The 23,745-nt window shown below is 41.3% G+C and overlaps 1 protein-coding gene across 15 annotated transcripts in view; it reads right to left on the reverse strand.

Moving 5' to 3' along the window:
* KCNMA1 (potassium calcium-activated channel subfamily M alpha 1) overlaps nucleotides 1-23,745 on the reverse strand; it is an 829,029-nt gene that overhangs the window by 125,547 nt on the left and 679,737 nt on the right. For 6 of the 15 annotated variants that reach the window (XM_053304525.1, XM_053304524.1, XM_053304523.1 and 3 more), the window contains one exon: nucleotides 1,960-2,256. The exons of the other annotated variants lie outside the window; for them this stretch is intronic. In XM_053304525.1, the coding sequence (XP_053160500.1) occupies nucleotides 1,960-2,256 (297 nt within the window). The remainder of the gene's footprint in view (nucleotides 1-1,959; nucleotides 2,257-23,745) is intronic. 15 annotated transcript variants of the gene reach the window in all.

Raw genomic sequence — 23,745 nt, forward strand, 5'->3', positions numbered from 1 at the left:
TTCCACTCGACTTCCATTTGCATGTAACATTAATTACACCCACACACACACCTTTTCCATCCAAATTCAGACGTTCAGGTGAGCTGCCTCTCTGCAATCAGTGAGACTGCAGCAAGGTGGGTGAGTTGGCTGTGTGGGCTTCCTTCTTGACAGAAGGATTGCTCACACAGCAAATCAGGCCAGAGTTGAGGGTTCTCTTCTCAACTCTGGTTACAGGGCCAACAGCCTGTGGTTCCGAATTCAGATGTACCGTAGGCTGATGCGAACATTGGGTCGCAGTGACTAAACCTTATTCAACCCAAGAGTTCAGACTGGAGTCCCAATCCTGAACCCTCAGTTTTGTTGCAGTGTTTAACTGTGATTCCCTGCATTCGGATGTAACATCCATGGAACTGCAGGACTATTCAACTGCAGTTCTGCAGTACGTGCAAATGAGACCTTTGTCTTTCTCTGGTGGCCAACTGCCACTCGGCTCCCCAAACTAAGGTTACCAGTTGTCATTGCATCTGAGAATTAATATGCAACTTTAAAATACTTCAAACTGGTTCTCCTCTCCCCCGCCCGCCTTGTTCCCATTTTGGGGATTTTTCAGCCATTCTGAAAGGACCCTGTCTATTTTGATCTTTGCACAGTGTTTAGTAATCTCAACACCCTCATTGAAGCTCCACCCACTTTCTGTGATTGGTATGATGCAATCATGGGGCATAGGCAGGACATGAAATAAAAAAACATAGACAAGAGTTGCTAATGCCAGTTCTTCAAAGGATGGTATGTCCCATCACTCTATATTTTTTAAAAAGTAAAGCAGAAAGAAAATCTATAAATTACTATTTACTTGATCTTGTGGCAATCGACTGGACTTTGGGCTGAAATATCTGATGGTTTAACTGCCAACACTTCATATTTGCCCAACTACCTCTGTTTAAATGTTTTGCTTTATTCTTGCCACTTACTATGTTGGAAAAGACTCGTGTGGGCATGAATGAACATACAGGCTTCTTTTATCAATGCTGAAATTACAGAAAGGTCCAATTTGCACAGAATGCCATAGAATCGGAACTCCATCCAATGACTATATTCTCCGAAAATTCAAAACCTTGGTTTTCTGAGTATCCTTAATTGTAATACATAATATACAATCCTTGCAACAGCCTGGAGCTCACTTTAGCTTAATAGGCACAGCATCTAACAGCTTTATCTAAGAGGAAGACCTGGTGTTGGAAAAGCATCAAACAATGGCTAATGAGGCTTCAGAGACTCCGGTTGAGGCTGCAGTTTAGTTTTAAAGTCACAAGGATGTTTTAAAATCTTTGCTTATTCCCATTTTTTTAAAAAAAAGATTCATTATTTCAATGACATAACCTCCAAACAATGTTCCATGAATTGATTTAAGATGTGCCGGTAATTTTAATGGCCTTTGCACAAAGGCGAACATCTGAAACAACATCTTACTTGGCTTTTATCCTCTATTCTTCCTTCAAGCACAATCAAGAAAATGTCTTCAAAAAAGCAGTGGTCAAGGTCTTTAGCCATTTAAATTCTTCTAATACACTTATAAAAATAAATCTATCGCCCCCATTGCCTCATCTGTGTCACCAACAAGACAGTTAACAGGGGCTTTTAACAAAACCCAACTTTTTCCTGAGCCCAAATAAGTTGTAACCGCTAATGAGATTAATCAAACATTAATGCAGACTTGTGTACTTGCCAAGCCTATTGGTGAAGAAGGTAAAGATTTCAAAGCCAGCCAAACATGAAACACAAAACCAACCAGAAACCATTAGTTGACTAGCTATCTCGATTAAGGTATTAATCACTACATCTGGAGAAACCCACATCTGCAAGGACTTAGCAGAGCATTAGTAATGTCATTTTCACATTGAAAACGCTCCGATTGCACAACCCATGCACAAAAAATCATCTTTGTTGCCTGATGCATCCGGCTGTGGGGCTACCTACGGAGCTCTTGGTTCAACCCCAGCTTTTTGTTCTGGTAATGGTGGCATTTGGAAGATAGGCCGAATGCCCTTTGAAATCTATAAGAGGAAGTTTTTCCTTGCTCAAAAGAGCCCAACAAGTTAAGGTGCGGCAGCGAGGGGTTGTTGGGTAGAAGGAGGCTTCCTTTACGGTTATTAACAAGCGGAACTGGTTCCTGGATTCCAGCAGTGGACTTGGTGCCAACCATTGCCTGCGTACTTGAACTCTTGAACTGAACTGAGCAGTTTGGGTAACTTTGCATAGCTTCATGCTTTATTTCTAAACAATAAGGAAAAAGTGTACGTTAATGCATTGTGCATTAAAAGACTGTCCAGACTACCTCAACAAACCAGTTTCATCAGGCTTATGGAACCCACATGGGCTCTAATTCGTGTAGGAAGCCATTGTGTGAAGGGGGCTTGCCACATGATTATTGCATTCTTCATGTCATCAAACAGCCTTCCTCCAAAATGGCTCTACAATTTAAAGCTCCAGTTTAATTATGTTTCCATAGCTGAAGCAGAAATATGTAGCTGGGATCCATGTGCATGCCTAAAGCCCCTTTTAATCCAGAGCCCCTTGATGTGTTGGATACCACTGTGGGGGTTTCCTGGCATTTGGAGTGACTTTTGAGGGGTGAGCGGGGTTTCATTGTATGTCCACAAGCAAAGAGGTGGGTCTTTGGATTTTGGCCTTCCTGTGCAGTCATCTTAACTTCTTCTAAAAAACATGCTTTTATAAAAATAAAGGATGATTTCACAGTGTTGTCATCTGTAAGCAATAATCCCAACCTAGAGGAAATATGTCCAAAGCAATCCTTATTTCCTACATGTTGATAGCATCTCAAGATTTATTCATTGCTCCTATGACAGAAAAGATGGTTTCTCTCAGTCTACAGAAAGTAACAGGGGTAGCATAGTTTGGTTTTTAGAGAAATGTTAACAATTTTGAGTCGGTGTCTTCAATACTGTGCATAGTTGGGCAGCTTAGCTGGCAGAATTTTCAACACTTAAGCATCTCTGAAAACCATTTTAGCCAATTTATTTCAGCATTCAAACTAAAAAATTAAGCAACATTCAAATATCCTGGCTTAAGTGAGTTGTGGATTCAATTGTACAGTTGTGAGCCTGAAGCCAGTTTACCCTGGAGAAAGCTCCTTTTCTCTAGTCTACAAGAGTATGTGATTTCAGCATGACAGCCAAAACCCGAATTTAGTTTAATATTGTGAGCCTTTATTATTACCATTATTATTGTGTTCATATGCCTATTCAAAAGTGGGTGGGGGTGGGGTGGGGAGAGAAGGCTCATAATATAACTATAAATCAAACCAAAGTCTTTTATAAACTTTACATTGTATTGTTAGATACCTTGTTTTATTTGGATATTTGAATGTTTATACAGTTTAGATGCTATTTTGATCTTGTACATGGCTTTGAGAAGAACTTTACAAAAAAGGACAAATAGTCATCTCCCAAACAAAACTATGGTAAACTGGCGATCTCTTTTTGTTGTTTGTATTTTGAACAATTGCAATCAAATAGAAATGCACAAAAAATATACATATTCTACAGCAATTAAAAGAGCATTTTCTATTGTGACTCCTGTTGTTGGTAAAGAAAGGGGGGACTTTATATGTTAACAAGCATACACTTTTTGAACAATCCAGAAAGAACAGAGTTCTGCAATCAAACAGACATTGAACATACAGGCCTTATTTACAAGTAAGGTGGACACACGGGTCTGCTCCCCACCCCACAGCCACAATCTCCTGTCCGCATTTGAACAAAATGGAGAGCAGTCAGGGAGACTGCAGAGAGCAGAGGGAACTGGCTGTGCAAGCTTCCTTCTTGCTGGAAGGGCAGCCTGCACAGCCAATCATGGTCGGAGAGAGGGAGGAATTTCCTCCCAACTCCACTTAGAGTGAATGCAGCCTCTAGTTCTGTATTCACTCAGAACTCTCCCAAATCCTAACCTCTGGTATGAGCACTGAAACGCACTATAAGCCAAGAATTCAAATTGGAGTTTGCGGAGCACAACCTCAGGTAGCTTTCCAAATGGGACCAGAGTTGCACGCATTTGGATGTAACAGTTTGGCAACCTCTGGCCCCTTCAAGTCCGGTTCCATGTTACATGCGAATGTGGGCACAAAAAAATCTGTGCAAATGCAAGTTATCAATTGGGTAGTATACACAGAACCCAGATGTCAACCAGTTTCCCTCTAGAAAGATGAAATGTGTCTCTATCAAAAAAGGCTTATCACATGCAATCTATACCAGATACAATCAAATTGGCAAGAGTAATTCCAGTGCTTGTTTCAGTAGATCAAATGAGGCCTAGTTCCAATGTAACATTTTGTACCTAGAGCCAGACTCTAGCAATAATTCCTGAGAGTATATATATTGTGAACATGTTTCACCTGAAAAGTCTCCAGGGAGATTTGCTTGCACTCTTAAGAATGGTAACATCAAGGATTCCAGGCATGAGTGGATATCCCTTGATATCTGGCAGAATATATAGTTGGGTTTAGAATTATAAAAGGGCTTCCTGTCAACAGTTAAACAGTGGTTGCCATTAACCAGTCAGGATTTACTTACAGGTTTTACTTTATCATCATCCAGATTAACTTGATGGCAGCAAATAAATATAAATCTGCTCCAGCAAGGATCTACTTATGTTCTTATCAAACCTATGCAGGACCATATCCATTGGTTGTGGGCAGTGTTCCCTGTTTTAGGGATCCCCAGATGTTGTTGACTTCAGCTCCCATAATCCACAGTTGCAATGGCCTTTGGGGATTATGGGAGTTGTAGTCCACAACATCTGGGAATCCCTATAACAAGGACACTGGTTGTGGGCATGGGGGATCTCTGTGGAGGCATTCAATCACAATCATATTCTAGAACACATAGCTTAAATTTTCCTTTACAATCCCCCCCAACAGTACATTTCTTAGACCTTTTATTAGACAGATGTGAAGGGAAGTGTGCAACCAGTATTCTACCCAGTTGTTCAGCAAGAAGTAAAACTGTTCCTGCCTTTCAGTGTTCCAACCAACATGTTCAAAGGTCAACAGGTTCAAACAACAATATCCTCAAAGGCCAACCAATATATTAAAAGGCCAATATGTTCAAACGATAAGTCACAGACTTTTTTAAAAAGGAAAAAAAGAACTTTGAAGAAAAATGTATTTTTTTTAAAAAAAGAAACAAATACGTTTAATTTAATTTATAATTTATTTTGACAATATATTTGATAGACGTTTGCTGTTTTAAATTAACTTATGAATGGCCCCATCATTACCACACACATCATTACCACATAATTTCTGACAATGGTCAGAACTGGACAATACAGCTGATAATGAGGCTGCTGTGGTAACAAGCAGTTCTGGCCTGGGTACCGTCCTCTCCACTCTCCAGGAATGCTGAGTGATACAAAATTAGTGACGTAATATCCTTGCATGTAAGTTTCTCCACCCCTGCTCCATTTCATTGGCTGCCACTTGGCAGGAAAACTCACAGCATGATGACCTCATGTCACATGTTTTGTGTCACTGACTGGACATTACCAGGAAGAGAAGGAGAATGTGATGTAATCAAAGCTGCTATATCCAGCAGCAGCCCTGTGCCTGAAGAAACATCTACTTCCAGCCTTGGGACTTGAATTTAGGTATATTAGGACTGTATATAAAAGAATCTATGTATATAGAAGAATTTTGATCATAGCCACAAAGTGCCAAGACAGTTCTCGTTCCAATGGGACAGAATACCATGCTTAAAATTTGAATTATGTAAAGATAACTCCAGACATTTCCCCTTGCTTTTTACATGATATTTATTTGCTACATTCAAGTTAATTTGAATGATAATCAAGTCCTGAAGCATTTTTTTAAAAACAGCAACCAATGTGGATAATTGGGTATTTCCATGCCTGTGGCAATCTCTGCTATATTCTCTTTGAATGTGCACTTGCCATAACTAAAAAATGGGGCTTTACATAGCTTTAATTTAAATGTAACAAGGCAGAATACCAGTATAGCATTTTGAAAGAAATGGCTGAAACTAGCTCCTGTGTGATTTGCCTGGAAGCAGTGCCAAGAATGCATTTAAACTCAAAGAGGGTTTTTTGTGTGTTCTTTTAAAAAAGAAACTCTCCCACTGCCAAAGCCATTGTACTTTGGAATTGTTCAACATCCAATCATCTCTGTGTCACCAGATGCTAATATAATAGTAGTGTTTATTAATGGTGGAAACCTCATATTTAAATCTGGCTTCCACCCTCCTGTCTCCACAGTTTTCATCAAACATGATGCCACTGCAAGACACTATAGATGTGTTCCCTTCCATTTTTCACTGTGCCTATATTTAGTGCTTACCTATATGTAACATTAACTACCTAGTTTGGCCGACATGTTTGTTTTTTAAGTTAAACAGCAGCCACAGGGGAGGGGCAGGATTTGGGCTGCAGCATGAAGGGAGGATGTATCTAACTTTCCCCCCTCACACCCAATGAAAAATGTTCCTAGTGAGAATAGTGTCACTGAAACTCTTAGCCCTCGAGGGACATTTCCATTGGTACCAGTGGAAGCTTTCTTGTCGGAACTAGTAGCAGTTTTGGGGACAATTCTATGATGGGAAAGAGTTAAATCTCCTCCTCCTGTCCCAATCTTGACACCTACCCTTGCAGCTGCTATTCAAATTAAAACAAATATACAGACCTAAACTGCTCATTTATCATAGTAATTATTTGGATCCCCAGCCCAATTATAATATCTTACTACTTGTTTGTAAGTAACCAGGCAACTTGTCACCAACAAAACCAAGCACTACTCCTTGGTAATCTGGCAGGGTCATGATGAGATGCACATTATCAAATACAAGCAATCAAAAGACAAATCAAGTCTTTGGTGACCAAAATATCTTTTGATCCAGGTGTCAGACAATGCATGACTTCCCACTTTTCAATGATGATGCCTGTTTAGACCTATCTACTTACGACTCGGTGAATCAGGCAACCGAAAATACCCACAACAATTCTTCCAAACTGTCAGCTATTGCTGTGATTCCACCCAACACCCCCTGTACACGACAACAGATTAACCATTAGACTAGATATGTTGAAAATATACAGCTTCAACCTTTCCCTGGCTAGCTCAGAGCGATGTATAGATGATTATTTCAACCGTCAGCTGCCTCATAGACTTAAACCCCTGCACAATAACTCCTGGATTCATCTGCCCCTTGTCAAACTTGCACAGCCTTACTTTGAGGATACGTGGTATGGCAGTTTCACTGCGGATCTAGAATAATCCAGACGGCCGCTGTCTCTTTGTTAACAGGAAGCTGAACTGATGAGTTTGTAATGCATTTCTTATCAAAGGTAGTTACAAAAAAAAACACTTAGTCAGTCTGGGATGGAGTTTATCATGTACTCAAATAGAGTTAAATCAAAACATTCACATTTTTGTCTGGAGAGAAAAAAGAATCAATGTGAGAAATAGAGTAATCTATTTTTTCTGTATGAATTGCTCATTACTACTATATATATATTTTTTTATCCCTATCGTCAGACACAGTGAAATCACTGATTGGGGTACAAGTTATTGTGTTAAGTGTTCAGTATTAAAAAGAGTCAATCTACTGTATTTTCTGGTACAAAGGATGCATCGGCATAAAAGCCACACCATTGAAATTTGGCTGAATTTTTTAAAAATCACATCAGGAACACCGCATCAGCGTAAATGCTGTAGCTAAAGCACCTTCAGCGGGGAGAGAGCAAGGGGCCAAAATGTCCCCACGTGGAGCACAACCGGTGCTCCATAGGAAATGGAAAAGGGGGGAGCATGCAAACCCAGGGCCAGGAAGGCCCAACTGTGCTGTCACAGCTCCTCATCTACCACCTCCATTCCTTCCAGGCCCTCTTGACCACATGGAGCCTATTGCTGGTTGGAGCGTGCTGCTGAGCTGCCACCACACCTCCTTCCCTCGCCCCTTAATTCTGGCATAAAGGCTGCAGGTGCCTTACAGTAACTTTTTTAAATGTATGCGTTGTGGCTTTTCTACTAGAAAATATGGTAAAAGAAAGTGAAGGTCTGCAGACTTGTTTAGAGATAACACATATATCACTGATTCCCCCCCCCCCCCGTGAGATAATTTGGGAGTATTTGATGGTGCAGATAAGTATTCTGAACATCCAGAAGCTTTGAGATTATCATTAGGTCTGCAAAAGAAAAAGCAAGTGGATGCACAGGATGAAAATGTCCGTGTTTTTGAATGGGGAACAGGATGTGCAGTTATGTTTGCTGCAAGTAATAATATGCATGTGATGTGCAACCAGGATAAAGGTCTGGAGTGCAAAAACACATCTCAGTTTTTGAAGATAAATGTGTTGCCAGTGTGTGGGAAAGTGAGAATGAAAAGATAGGTTTGGCATAGACTCATTGTTAGATGAGACTACAAATCACCAAGAACAAGAACCTGTCATTTCATAAAACTTGTCTGTTATCAACATGTGATGGGCTGCCCCTTTGGCTGTTTTAAAATTCAAGGGGACATATTTTATTTTGCTTGCACAGATGCAGATAGATACTATGTACAGTACAAAAGAGACTGAACTTGGTTGACAGGCATCAGTTTGTGCATTCTCAAGCGGCTTTTCCCTAAGAGTATTATTCCAAGTTCAACTTCACATTGCCATTCCATCAAAAAAGCCTGCACACTTGTCACCCAACATACCAAATGCAGCCCTCACTGCCAACTGTGTATGTTGGCCCACCACCTGTTTTTTGCAGTCTCGGGCAGGTAAGGAAAAACAAAACAAAAAAGCAGGCACATGACGTCCCTAGCGGTTTATCATAGATAGCCGCATTTAGCTTGGTGGGTATTAAGGTGTGCTGGCCTACCATTGTCACTTGCATCAGTCTATTCACATACCAATGCGAAAAAGAAGGTACTAATGCGGTTTTCCTTGTAATATTAGGATGACCCTTTGCTGCCACTTTCAATCCTCCTTTTCCCTCCACACACCACCAGTTCTTCACTTCCTCCTCTGGCCTTCTGTGCCTAGCACATTCTTTGCTAAATTTGCCTTTCTCCCTTTCCTCCCCTTCTCTCCCTTCCCTTTATGTCTCCCCCATTGCTGAAATGTCGAGTGTAAGTTCTTCATCTGTCAAGCAACATGGACATTTCTGAGACTATATACATAGGGCAGGATCTCAGTTCAGTTCAAGGTTTATTACAGTCTATGACCAGCACAAGGGCAGGATCTCAGCCACTGCACACTGTGCTCCATATGTACACAAGTGCTGTTGAACCGGCTTGGCTCAACAAAGGGACATGAGGGGCTTCCCTAAGTCTAGAGGGGATGGGAGGGGAGTCAGTACTTATAAGTACTATCAGCAGCAGCGGCTCCCTCTGCCTGCCGGCCTGCTCCAGAGTAGCCAGGGATGCCGGTGGCCCAGTTCGGGCCAAATGGCCTCTGCGCATGCACAGAGATCACTAAAACAGCCTCCACACATGCATGGAGGCCCAAACCGGGCTGGAAAAGGTCCAAACTGGGCTGCCAGCAGCCCTGGCTGCTCTCGGGGAGGCAAATGGGGGTGGGGAGGAGCCACCTCCTCCAATAGTCTTTGTAAGTACTAACTGACTTCCTTCCCACCCCCTCTAGACTTAGGGAAGCCCCACATGTCCCTTTACTGGGAAGCCCCACATGCCCCTTTATCAGTAGAGCTCCAAACTAGTTCGGTTTGAACCTGTTGAACTGAGCCGGTTCAACATGGAGCCTGCCTCAGCAGATTCCCCTTTACCAGTAGAGCTCCAAACTGGTTTAGTTTGAACCAGGCCCAGTTCGACCCCAAACCTGTCAAGCCGAGCCTATTCAGTGTTGAGCCCGGCTCACACTGAGCCTGCTCACACAACCCTAGTTGTCACAGGAAGAGGGGATGAAGAGCACTTGTGCGCAGATGGAACATAGTGTGCAGTGTCTGAGATCCTGCCCTATGGATAAAGTCTCAGAAATATTCATGTGCTTTAGAGATGTGCACAGCAGAAATTCAAGTTCTTGCCATGAAGAACTTACACTTTACATTTCAGCAGTGGGGGAGACAGAAAGGGAAGGGACAGAAGTGGAGGAAAGGGAGAGAGGCAAGGTTAACAAAGAATGTACCAGGCATAAAAGACACATAGAATGTGTCAGGCAGTGCTGGCCCTGGGTACTCTAATGGAGGGTAGAGAGGGTGGGGGGAGTCCTGCCTCCATCAACAGTACTTTTCAGTACTAAATGACTCCCCTCCCACCCCCGCTAGGCTTAGGGAAGCTCCCCTGGAGGGAACCCTCACCAGGTTCCCTAATCCGAACCAGTTCAGCTGGGAACCAAAACTGCAACGGGCCAGTTTAACTTCGAACTGAACCAGCAAAACAGGTTTTGTGCACATTCCTAGCAACAACTCCCACAAATCTCCAAAAGCTCCTCCCAGAGTCAGCCACCTTCCAGAATAATACAAGAAAGAAAGAAAGATTGCCCTTCTCTCTATGCATGAACAGAAGTGTTTTTCACACACACAGGGTGTGTAATGGAACTTGTCAATAATAATAAAATAATAATAATACTAAGGCTAGTGCCTTGCCACAGTAATGATATAAATGAGTATGTGTCTCTAGATCCTGGCAAACTGGCTGCACTGAGAGTGAGCAGTAGACAATGACAGAGCACCACTTATAGGCTGGCACCCTGGACAAGTGCCACGTTTTTGCTCCCATATTCAGATTGGCTTGAATATTCTGCACCTACAGACAGTGAAATAAAAGTGAGATCTGAAGAATGGTACCATCATTTTGCTTCCTGATTGACATATACTCATATTAAACATTATGTGCTAATTTGTCTAAAGTGAGATTCAAATATAATTTCCATCCAGGTACATGTATGATCAGGCATATTTGAGGATTTTGGTTCTCTGATTCTTTCATATTGGCTTTTCAGATCTCTCTCCTATTCTGCTTCCCCAGTTTATGTATCACTGTCTGTTTATTCAAGTCATTAAGGTGCTATTGGCAAGCTGTCCAAGGAAAGCTTTCAAAGATTTCACTGGGCATTTCTCTCTTTCAGTTTGACAATCCATACTTGTTCATGCTGCTGTGGCACAAGAAGTTATGATGAAATTCCATAGAAGCAAAGTCTCTCCACCCACTCCTGCAAGTACTTTAAAAATAGAGTGGGAAGAAAGTTATTTTGAAAATGGCTCCACATTGAAAGATTTGTATTGGAATATTCCAACATTTAAGGGTTCAGCTAAAGGTCTACCTGTCAAAGGAAAGTGGAGGCAGGAATCAATCCTATCTGGAGAAGCATGCCACACACAAAAATGCAGTTCAGAAATAAACTACAGGAATCCCCTTCCTCCATCAAGTTGGTTTCTGATTTTTAACAAACACGGGAGGGGCACATTTTAGTAATGTATGTTGGGATTCAGAGGGAAGGGGACATTGTTGAAAACAGCCTCTTATCCTACCTACTCAAGCAACTCTTCAAATAACATAGAGAAAGCAGTAATACTGCAGGTACTACAACAGCACATAAAGCAATTTAGCCCCTTCCCAATGTCCTAAATCATACCCAAAGATTCAAAAGTAAAAGTAAAGCTGCCAAAGCAACTTCCTCTCACACCCCAAGAAAACAACTCAGCGATGTTATGGCTATAGAAGGTGGAATGTTAAGCAATTGACGTGTGTTTGCTAGCTTGTGCAAAGGTGTGTTGGTATACTCCATTTAAAGAAAACTAAAAAGGGGGGAAACACATTAAAAACCCACATTAAAAAATCATACAGATGTTATGACTGGTGGGTCTGCAAAAACGATGACAAAAGTTGTTCACTTTTCTTACAAAAATCAATTTCTTGGAAGATTTGCAGTAACCCTGTCCACCGCATAGCATCTGCTGGAGTTTCTGCTGTGGTTACACATTCAGGCACAAACAATTTTTGAAGCACAACTGAACCTGTGGGTTCACGTAACCTCGGCTGGTGATCGTCTGGGCGATCGTCGCTGGGTTAAATGGCTCTCCTGCCCCCAGCCCACCACAATTTCTGGCAATGGGCTGGGGTGGGGGAGAAGCAGCTGTGCTGAATGCAATGGATGCTCTAACGAGAGCACCGTGCCCTAACCCCTGCTGGATACTATAAACTATGCTGGACAAGGGTCAAGAGAACAGGTGGTTCTCTTGAGAACAGGCCACACCACATCCTCAGGAGTCACATAGTTTGTATGTTGTGTTGTTGTGTATGTTTGCTTGTAAGCTGCCCTGAGTCCTATGGAAGTAGGGCGACATATAAATCTAACTAACTAACTAACTAACTAACTAACTAATACTGAAAGTGATCCAGCCTAACCATACAGAAGGAGTTTTGGACACCTCTGCATCAGACACTGCAGTAATTGTGGGGTCTAAATCTAAGTCACCCCAAATATGAGAGGTTTTATCCACAAGTAACTCATTAAAAACGGCACATTGGGTAATTGATGGTTCTAAATTGTGATTCAAGGGAGGAGGGGTACGTATTAGGCCTCTCACAACCCTGAACAACTCCACTGGATGTGAGCTTGCAGATACAATCTGGGCAGAAAAGAATTGCTTCTTTCCACACATATTGCCTGAGCATAGAACATCAAATGCACTCTATGCTGTAATCTGTTAGATTCAAGTCAAGTCTTTCTCCACTTGCATTCCAGTCATCTACCTTGCCACTTCAGCCCCCCATAGTTCTCCTGTATACCAAGGGACCAGTTTTGAAATGGGTCAGAGAGGTCTTCTTGGGCAGACCATCCTAACAGGCCCCTCACCCCTGCAGAGGTGGGATGTGGTTATAAGTCCAACTTTAACCAGATGGTGGTCCATCCATGACAATGGAGAGATTACAGAATTTCCCACCCATGGAACACCACCCTGATCCAAGTAAAAGACCAGATCAAATGTGTGACCAGCAATGTGTATTGGTCCCGAGACCACTTGGGATAAGCCTATAGTTGTCATGGACCATGACATAGTTAGCCTATAAACCCCTGAATCACCTGGATAAATTGGTCCCAATATGAACAATGAAGTCCCCTTCACCACCACAAGCTTGGGGGACTCCAACGCCAAACCTGAGACCAAGTGTGTCAGCTCATTTAGGGACTCTGCTGGGTAGAGGAATGATCGGTGCAGCTACAGAAGTCCCAGTCTACCCCTTGTCACCAAACTTAAGTACACCCATTCGATATGGTCGGACACTTCAACAGGGATCCTGGTAAGGGAGATGTTGTTCTTATAGACCACAGCCACACCACCTCCTCACTCATATTCTCAACAGAGTAGCCTGGAGGGAGAAGCTGGGACCAGACTGGACCACCAGCCTCCCCCAATCAAGTATCTGCGATACATACCAGGTCGGCCCCTTCATCCATACTCAGATCATGGATGATTTCTGATTTGTTTTATACTGACCTGGCATTACAAAGGAGCAAGGTAAGGCTCTGTGAGTGGTTGGCACTGTTCCCCAGGGTTTTGCAGAAACAAATTTAAAAGCAATTTGGAGATTCTGCCTCAGGCAAACAAAGGAATTTCCAGAGGTCAAAGACATTTTGATAAGACTAATAAACTTTCTCAGGCTGGGAATGCTGTACCCCTCTGAGTTTATTCCCTTAAATTTGGGCAAATATTCCTCCATATAATTCTTGTTTAATCTAAACAAGGTTTTGTTTTATAATTTGCAAAACTTGAACTGATCTTTAGCAAAGCATTTCATAAGTAGTTTATATATTTCTTTCTTCTCTTTTTTATTTTATTTACAAGATTCATTGTTTGTATTTCTTTGTATATTGGTGTATGACTGTAATAAAGTTCTGTTCTGTTCTAAAAAAATACTGCAAATTTTAAAAAGAATGACATGATTTTTTCTCCAAATCACACCATGGCAATCTTATTTTTTAAATTTTCTGTTAGAGCTCCATAGTTGTGGGCAAAATTGTACTTTTGAAATTATCTGCACCCACATGTTTGGGGCTGGTGTACTGAGATGTAGAATGCCCTTGTTTTAATATGTAGCTGAGAAAGATGTCTTCTACCCTTTGTCCTGTTTCTGTAGCTTGAACAAAGGTTTCAACACCAGCTACAGGAGGAAAGAAGTGTCAGCAGCATTCATGGGAGTGGGCTATGATTATATAGTTCTGTCAAACTGTACTAGTGATCTGTCCTGCTGTTGTTGTACGCTAGAGTGGTAAAATAGACTGTAGAGTGATCAATCACTGCTAAGGTCAGTGAAGCTCCCAACATGATCAAAATGCAGAATATAGGCGGCCCATATTTAATAACGTCACCCAAAATCTACCCATAATTGTCTCTGTGGTGTAGTTAACTATTTATGCTCGTCCCACCTCACTAACGTTCTGTGGGAGAATATAAAGAAAGATGTGTACAAGCACCATGCTGCAAAAAATGAGAACAGGGCCCTCGGTGACTGTTCTGTTCACCTGGATTTAGAAGCATTCTGTTTATTGTGTACAATGCATCTGACAGGAAACTAAAGTTATTTAGTATAGAGGGAACAGGTCCTGCAGTACACACACAGATACTTCTCTATAACACTTAACTATAAACCTGACTCCAGCTCAGGCGTTTTTCCTACGATTAAATATCAAGTGTAAATTTTACCCCGAACAATGGAATTGGGTTGCTGTGGAGGTTCAACTGCATCTAGAGAAGGTTCCAGTAGGCACTTAGAATTTGAGATCACAGGCTAACAAGAATTTAACTGTATTATTTAGGTCAGGTCTTCAAGTTTTTCTGATCAAGTACCCATTTTTAACATGCACCAGATACATTAAATTTGTTTTCACATTTTACCATGCCTGACTTTCTCTTTCCCCTACTCTCTCCTCCCAGCTATTTTGCGCTCTCTCACCATCTTTCTCCTCCTCCTCCTAAAAAAACCAACAACACACCTTAAAGAACAACAAAAGAAAAGGGTGCTATTGGAGTGCCTCACCTTAGAGCAAGGCAAGAACCACTGATAAGTTCCAACTATCAATAACATTTCATTTATTCTACTTCACTTCCAAACAAATGGTGGGAAATGAGGCAAACTGAGAGCTTTATCATCATCAAAAGCTGTGAGATAATCCAGTTATATTAGTGTTGGTGCTATTGGGCACCCTCCACATCCCACCAATGTTAGTGGCAAAATTCCTACTGATCTTTTGTAGTTTTGTTTTTGGGATGGATGGCATTGGGCATGGGGAGCTGAATTGTATCATTCTCTCTGTTTCCTAATATTTTCCACTGAGTGCAGTTTTAAAGAACTCCATTATTTAGAAAAACCTAAGGGCCACTTCACATGCTACATTTATTTATATATACACACCCCTTAACTATATTAGATGGGCACCTAAAGTGGAAATGGTGAGCATATATTTGCAAACAAATGTTATATACAGGTTCACTAATCAGGAAGCTGGAATTGACTGGGCTATGAAAATAGTACTGTTGCGAATATACTCAGTGACAAAGCTGAGTTTGTTACTGCGTAATGTATGAAATGGCCATTAATCACTGCGGTGTTTGGTCTGAGTCATGGATGTGTGTAAAGTTTATTTGCAGTTGTTTTTCACCTTAGATATTACTTTGGCTCGTATAAGTGCACTTATATTTTTGCTGCCACCAGTTATATGATGAAGTCTCTAATTCTGCTGGTTTCTTTACCCTGATAATATGGCTTTGCAGACTTTGCAGAGGAGGGTTTGTTACAGAAATCACTCCATCAGATCTACTTTAAAACAAAACAAGAAGAATATTTATTTAAAGAAGTCTGAGGTTTGCTTGTTTCACTACTGATTAGTAGGGCTGAAATCTTGCTTGGTCACAAAGTTGATGATGTGAACTTCTCACAGCACTTAGTTACTTTACACACAATATACACAGCTTTTCAACTTTGAACCCTGTCCCTTCCCAGAACTGTACTTCACAACCCAGTCTTTATTACAGACTCTCCTAATAACCCAGTCCTTTATTTTTTTAGACTGTCTTATCCTTTCAGTCTCAGAACTACTCTTTATCATTTCTTTATTTAATTGATTTATATACCGCTTGACTCCAAAGGCTCCAGGCCATTGGTTCCCAAACTGGGAGCCTCCAGATGCTGCTGAACTACAACTCCCATCAGCCCCAGCTACAATTTATTGTGGTTGGAGACGATGGGAACGGTTCAGCAACATCTGGAAGCTCCCAGTTTGGGAACCACTGCTTTAGGTGGTTCACAAAAACAAACACAAGAAAAACAAAATAAAACCAACTATTAAAAATGGCAATTTGAAAATTTAAAACATTCAAAGATTACTAAAAGCCTGGCTGAAAAAAAATTGTCTTAAGGGCTCTTTTGAAGGCTGGCAAAGATGTAAAGCATGAATATCTATAGGGAGTGCATCCCATTGCCCAGGAGCGACTATAGAGTAGGCCTACCCCAAAGTCACCGTCCAATGAGCTGGTGGCATACGGAGATGGACCTCTCTCAATGATATCAGTGTGCAGTGGGGATCATGCAGAAGAAGGCCCTCTCCTAGGTAACCTGGTCCCAAGCTGTTTAGAGCTTTAAAGGTAATCACCAGCACTTTGTATTTTGCCCAGAAACCTATTGGCAGCCATGCAATTGTTTTCACAGGCATAATATGGTCCATCTGAGACACCCTAGAGACCAATCTAGCTGCTGCATTTAAACCAACTGAAGTTTCCAAACCACATACAAAGGCAGCCCCATGTAGAGCGCTCGGCAGTAGTCAAGCCTTCAGGTTACCACAGTTCTGAAATCACTATCTTCAAGGAATGGAAACAACTGTTGTATCAACCAAAGTTGATAGAAAGCACTCCTGGCCATAGCCTCAACCTGATAAACCAGTGTGAGGCCGGAGTCCAGATGCACTCCCAAGCTGCGTACTTGTTTCTTTGGGGGCAGTGCAACCCCATCTGGAACAGGAGGATCAATCACATCCCTCCAAGTATGACCCCTTACCATGAGTACCTCCGTCTTGCTTATATCCAGCTTCAAATTATTATCCCTCATCCAGTCCATTACTGCCCGTAGGTAGGCATTTGGGGGGTTATGCCATTTCCTGATGAAGATGTCATGGAGAAATAGATTTGGGTGTCATTAGAGTATTGATAACACCCAGCTTGAAATCTCCTGATGATCTCACCCAGCAGTTTCATGTAGATGTTGAAAAGCATCAGAGATAGGATGGAGTCCTGAGGGACACCATACAATAGCTCTTGTTCCAGAGAACAACTATTGCCAAGTAACACAATCTGGAATGAATGGAACCACTACAAAGCAGTGCCACCTATTCCCAAATCACCCAGACGATATAGAAGGATAACATTGGTCGATAGTATCGACAGCCACAGAAAGATCCAGGAGAACCAACAGAGTCACATTCCCTCCTTTCATTCCCAGTCTCTTTAAATATGTGGGGTGGGGAGTAAAACAGTCTCTTTGAGACTGTTCCTACCTGGACCCAAATCCCCAGTCTCACTGAACTTCACTTCCAACTTCTGTCAGTCTCTAACTGCCCCTTATGATTGAAGAGCTCCAAAGAGTTCTAAGCCAATTTGAATAAAGATGGTCCTGCACCATTTTATCACAATCAGCAGTACCTCTTTCAAGCTAAACACCTAGGTTTTTAAAACACATGTGCTTTTGCTAACTTAATTTCCCCTTATTTGCAGTATAGTTTTGTGATATTGAACACAAAAGAATCCTTTAAACAGGGGCAGATAAAAGTTTCTTAATATCTTTAATTACATATCATCTGTGTGCCATACAGAGAGGTATTCATTATGTTTCCTCCCCAATTATTGGGAATTCCTTCCTACAGATGTTCCTCAAAGTCAAAAGCATGTTTGAAAAAGTGTTGCTAAAGTACTTTATATGAAGCAGCTTCCTGTGAAACAGCCTTGATGTTTTCCTGAGCACATTTTAGGAGCAATACAATGCTCCTTTATATAAGTGCTGGCATCTGGAGGCCAAAATTAAGCGGATAGGGTTGGGATTATTATGATCTAACCCATGCCATGCATTACCTGTTAGTATGTTTTAAATATGTGGTGGGGGGAAGGGAGTAAAATTAAAAATAAATACTCTGATAGTTTTGTGCTTATTTGGTCTTGATACCCTGAGCCAGCAGCACAGGGCAGGCTAACAATTAAATAAATGGCTTGTAAAGCTAAGGTGGAAATATTGTGGCTGGGGGTTCCTTTGGCTGAAGAGGTATGTCCAAACTATTCTGGACAGGGTTGCACACCTACTAAAGGATCAGGCTTGCAATCTGGAAATGCTGATAGATCCAGCTCTGCAGTTGAAGGCCCAAGTGGCCTCCGTGGCATGAAACATGTTTCACCAGGTGATGTGCTAGCTAAGTCCCCTTCTGGATAAAGATAGCCTGGCTATCTACACTCTGAAAACGTCTGGATTAGATGACTGTAATTTGTTGTATGTGGGACTGCCTCTGAAGAATTCTTGAAAATACCAGTCAGTCAAAAACATAATGCTAATTGGCCAAAGAGAATATATATTGTTGGTTCTTCAACAGTTGCACTCGTTAGCAGTTCATTTTTTTTGAAGTGAACAAAAATGCCTGTGCAACAAGGTCATTCATCTATGGAGGCCCTTCTCCAGGTGCCTTCTGAGGAGAGCGGTGTGGTAAACAAAGAGGGGGTCTTTTCCATTCTCCCCTCCCCCACGAATGCTCACCTTTAGTAGCTCACCTGACACCTACTCTCATGTGTCCAGCGTCAAGTAAAGACGTGCAGATTAATTTCAAAAGGCTATCCTAACACTAACCCACCTTAAGTGGTGCAGTGGGGAAACGCTTGACTAAGCAGAACGTTGCCAGTTCGGATCCCCGCTGGTACTATATTGGGCAGCAGCGATATACAAAGATGCTGAAAGGCATAACACCATACTGCGTGGGAGGAGGCAATGGTAAACCCCTCCTGAATCCTAACAAAAGAAAACCACAGGGTTCTGTGGGCATCAGGAGTCGAAATTGACTTGACGGCACACTTTACCTTTACCATAACACTAAATGACATCAAGTGAATGGTGATATCCTATAATAATTCCCAAAAATATTTAACTAGAACTACTGAAGATTTTCTAACCTTTTATTTGATACAGCTTCACTCAGGGGCAGAGCTATAATAGGGCAGATGGGTTCGAAGAACCCTGGCCAACCAGCTCTTGGGGGCCGCCTGACTCAACCCATAGCCTGATGCCAGTGAGGGAAAGAAAGAAAAATAAATGCACCCAGCCAGCAAATGCCACATCCTTTGTGTGTGATGTCATGCAAAAGGTGCATCACTGGCGCATGCACAGCCGGGGATGGAGCAAACACAGGGGCCCATTCCACTGGCTTCACGCTTCTCATTTAGCCAAGAGGATTCTTCATATCGAGCTACTTGTAAATTTGCACATTACATACTGTTTTTTTTATAGACACTACTTATAAAGTATGTATAAATTCATATAAGTTTTATATCAATTTAACAGTGATACTTTACTGCAAATAACCCTGGGGATTGTAGTTGGGATGTGGATTTTGGAAATTATCTGTCTTTCCTTCACAGAACAATTCCCAGGCGGGTGGGATTTTTTGGTGTTTTTTTTTTTGAGGAGGGACTGACAATTACAAAATATTATTTTAAGTCTGTAGTGCAGATAAATCCAGTATTTCTGTATATATGCCAGAATACAAGTGGGATCACAGAAAATGTACACACTTGTTTTAAACTAGAATAACTTGATGGACCTTTTGCTTATTATGAATTGTTATATTAATGTAATATTTTCTGTAGGACTGTGCCAAATGTTCACCTACAAATATTTTCAGAGTGAAAGAGAGGCATTAAGTGGCCCCAGAATGTTTACCCAAAGTCCTCTTAGGTCAGGCCTGATTATCTTCAGCCCTCCTGCACAGAGGCGTATCAAGGGAAAATAGCGCCTAGGGCAAGCATTGAAATTGCACCCCCTGTCCAAACTTCTGACTCCCATCTTTCAGATAACTTTACCATAATATCAGCTCAAAAATACAAGTCAGGCTCATTAATCTTTTAATATTTCAAAAACTATTTGGCAGTGGACTTAGCCAGACCAAAAAATGCTGGAAAACTACAAATTTCAGTATGCTGGGGCTCATGAAATACCCAAATACTATGTGGAGGTGTACTTGGAAAACTAAACAGAAGTGCCTCTCTAATTCTCTACTATGCATTGCAGCATCACCATTACATAAGTTTTAAAAATAAATGAAGAATTTGACTTTTCCCAGATACTCTGAAAATAATTAAAGGATATGCAGAATCAACTGTGTCACTGCTTGGAATATATTCTAGTCTTTCAGAAAGACAGTTAAAATGAGAGAAAGAGAGCACGAAACTCCCAGTGGGCCTTAATACTAAGGATTTCGCACTGATTCAAAGACAAACTCACCATTAATAGTCATATTAGCAAGACATCACATTTAACTCACTTATCACAAGAAGCAAAGTAAGTGCAAATGAATACAATCCTAGCTCATAAGCTTCAGCTCAGTATTCACAAGCCCTGATTCTCTGTACATAGTGCCAATCTGAATATGTGTACAGTGTCTTATATTATATTTTTTCAACCTGTAGCCCCTTTGGGGGGCTTCCTAAAGGCTGTGGGGTGTTTTTTTTTTTTTGCAAAGGTTCTCCCTCCCCCTGCTGGCCTCTAGGGCCTTGCAGAGACTATTTGAGCATGTGCAGTGGCCATTTTTAAAAATATTCTTTTTTTTAAAAGGCCACTGAAAACAAAATGGCCACCACACATGCTCAAATGGCCTCTGCAAGGCCTGGCATGACCTAGGGCCTCACAGAGCCCATTTGAGCATGCACGGTGGCCATTTTGCTTTCAGCAGCCTTTTTTAAAAAAAAGAAATTAATTTTACAAAATTGTGCCCCCTTCAAGTGGCGCCCGGGGCACGTGCCCTGCCTGCCCCACACTATATACGCCCCTGCTCCTGCAGATGTTGGCCTACAACTCCCATATTCCTTGGCTATTGGCTACTGTGGCTGGGGATTATGGGAGTTGTAGTCCAAAAACAGCTGGGGGGGCTTAGTTGAACAGGCCTGCCTTAGGTGTAACCTTTTATAGTTGTTCACAGCTGTTTCCCCACTACTGGTATGGTACCATTTACTTCAGCCTTCTGCTTTCCAGAGTAGCTCAGCTAAGTAAAGATCATATAATGAATGTGATGACACCATGAGAACACATCGTAAATTGATTTACTATGTGATAGCATCATGGAGCCAAGTCAGAGTAAGGGCCATACTTCCTGCTCTCACTCTGAACAGTGATTACATTTTTAGCCCCCCTCAAAAATTAGAGAAAGGGGGTCACTTTCGCAGCTGGCAAGAGCTTCAGTGACAAGTGCCCCACCTTTTGGCTCAGCCCTAGATTTGTGTTCATATATTACTACTATTATATTACATAAATGTTTATATGCTTATATGTACATTTAGACAAGTGGTGATCGACGTGTGTCTCATATATTTGAAGGTGCCTTCACTTTAAAAAAGAGTAATTTTTAAACTATATTTGAGAGGTTAACAGCAGTTGATTTCTAAGGTGGCAGCACCATCTGCTGGAAGAACTCAGTTGAAGCTACTCTGCAATGTTGTATTTTCCATGCCATCTTTCATGAAATGTGCACTGAAACATGGAGCCATATTTCTGGGCCATTGTTAAATAGAGGAATATTAGTAGCAGCCTTTGAGCACACAGGTTATAGTTTAATATTACTCTATTATCTGAATTAAGTCTTCCACGAAGACACCGAAATCTTAATTTATTACACTGTAATATTGTAATGTTATTAGAGATGTGACTGGATTGGAAACTGGAGTGAAATATAGTTCATGTCACTGAGGCATCAGAAATTGCATTATGAAATATGAACCTTTCTCTTTGTTGGAGTGTAGCAAAATGTCTTGCCATTACTATGAGGGGAGGGAGATGTCAGAAGGGACAGCCCTAGGTTCCATGGCTGCATTGCACCTCAGTCATGGAGCCACTGTCAGGGGTGCTGGTCTAGTATTGCCTGCACAACATGTTGGAAGGCAATTAAGAACATTACCTAATTTTGTTCCTATATAGTGAATGGCATTCATTTATATGGGAGAAAACAAAGGGGCGAATTTAGATATTTTCCTGGGGAAGGCAGCTAAACCAATCTGTTACCCTGCGTTTGGGAAGTATGACAAGTTTTGTCCATTTTCAACTGTGTCCCAGGATGGAAGCTGTTGTTTTTGCATTATCCCTTAGAACTCAGTGGGAGCCATTGAGAAAGCCAGTAATTATCCATATGGCTCCACCCCTTCATCTGCTTATCCTTGCCCCAGGTTGTTTTTTCATGTGACACTTGGGTGATGAAACCCTGGAAACCAACTTTTTTGGTATTGATTCTAATCACATATTTTATGACTTCAGTGTTACATGTAAGCACACAAAAAATAGATTTGTCTCTTAGCGAATGTACTAATGCAAGAAATAATGCCAGTTATAAATACAGAAGATTAAATCTGTAAAATAATAATAGTAAAGGGTAGCAATAAGGGAAGGCAGAGCTGAAGCATATTTCACCAATATGGAGTAGAAGTGTGAATGTGGCCTATCATTTTTTGGTAAATGATGGCAAGAGAGAAAAGGCAAAGTAACACAATAAAATGGAGCAATGGATATATGATAGCTAAATCTGATTACATTTGCAAAAAGAAAAGAAAAGAAATAAATAAAATGGCAAACTTCTCTTCCACACATAATATATACTAAAAACATCAGCCAAAGCATACAGTACTTTAGCTACAATTGATTGTTATGGGGGAGCCCAGGCTGGCAATTCCATGAGTGGAAAATAAACTGTAAGCTAAGAAATCTAGCAGTGATAACTAATGGCAGTGATACTTACAACGGCGATTTGATCTCTAACAGAAAAAGTACTCTAAAGGATGGATGCATGCAGCTCAGGTCATTTTTTCATATAAAAACAAAATAGGATCAAGACGCCGCTGCAAAATAACAAATGGCTGCTATACGTTTCCACTGATTCGATCGCTAACAAAAATATTACACCGATAACACTCAAATGGCTCCAGAGGGTAGCGGAAGACTACTTATGATTGTGACATGAAGGAAAGGGAGTGTCATTTCACATATATCTGTGAAATGTGATGATGTGTTTTAAAAGTTATGGAAATGAATTTTTCCCCTTCAGAAAGCCTGTGTCAGAACAATCACCAAAACTTCATTCTGAAAGAGTGTTCAAGTAGAGTCTGGTTATTATGGCTACGCATGCGAATGTAACAGACTCCCCATTGCAGGAGCTATGATGCAACTATTAGACTGTGCTGCATTTGATTAATTTGAAAAACTTGGTAATCAACTCTGTTTATTCAGACATGTGTACAAGGTTGTGTTCATTTCTGCAGTTGTAACATGCTCTTTAAATTTTATGTGATCACATTTTGGGTAGGTCTCTTATTTCAGTTTTTGCTTGTGCTCTGATTTGTATATCTACCTACAACTGCTGTTGAAGTTATGCACCGTTGTGAAACCTAGCACTCAAAGAACCCCTGTGGCATCTGATGGAAAACAAACGGGGCAAGTCTCCCCAGCTATATTGCATGTAACATGAGGACAATAGGTTACCGTCACCCATTTGTGCCAATAC

This window comes from Hemicordylus capensis, chromosome 3, assembly GCF_027244095.1.
Source record: "Hemicordylus capensis ecotype Gifberg chromosome 3, rHemCap1.1.pri, whole genome shotgun sequence".
NCBI classification, from domain to species: domain Eukaryota; kingdom Metazoa; phylum Chordata; class Lepidosauria; order Squamata; family Cordylidae; genus Hemicordylus; species Hemicordylus capensis.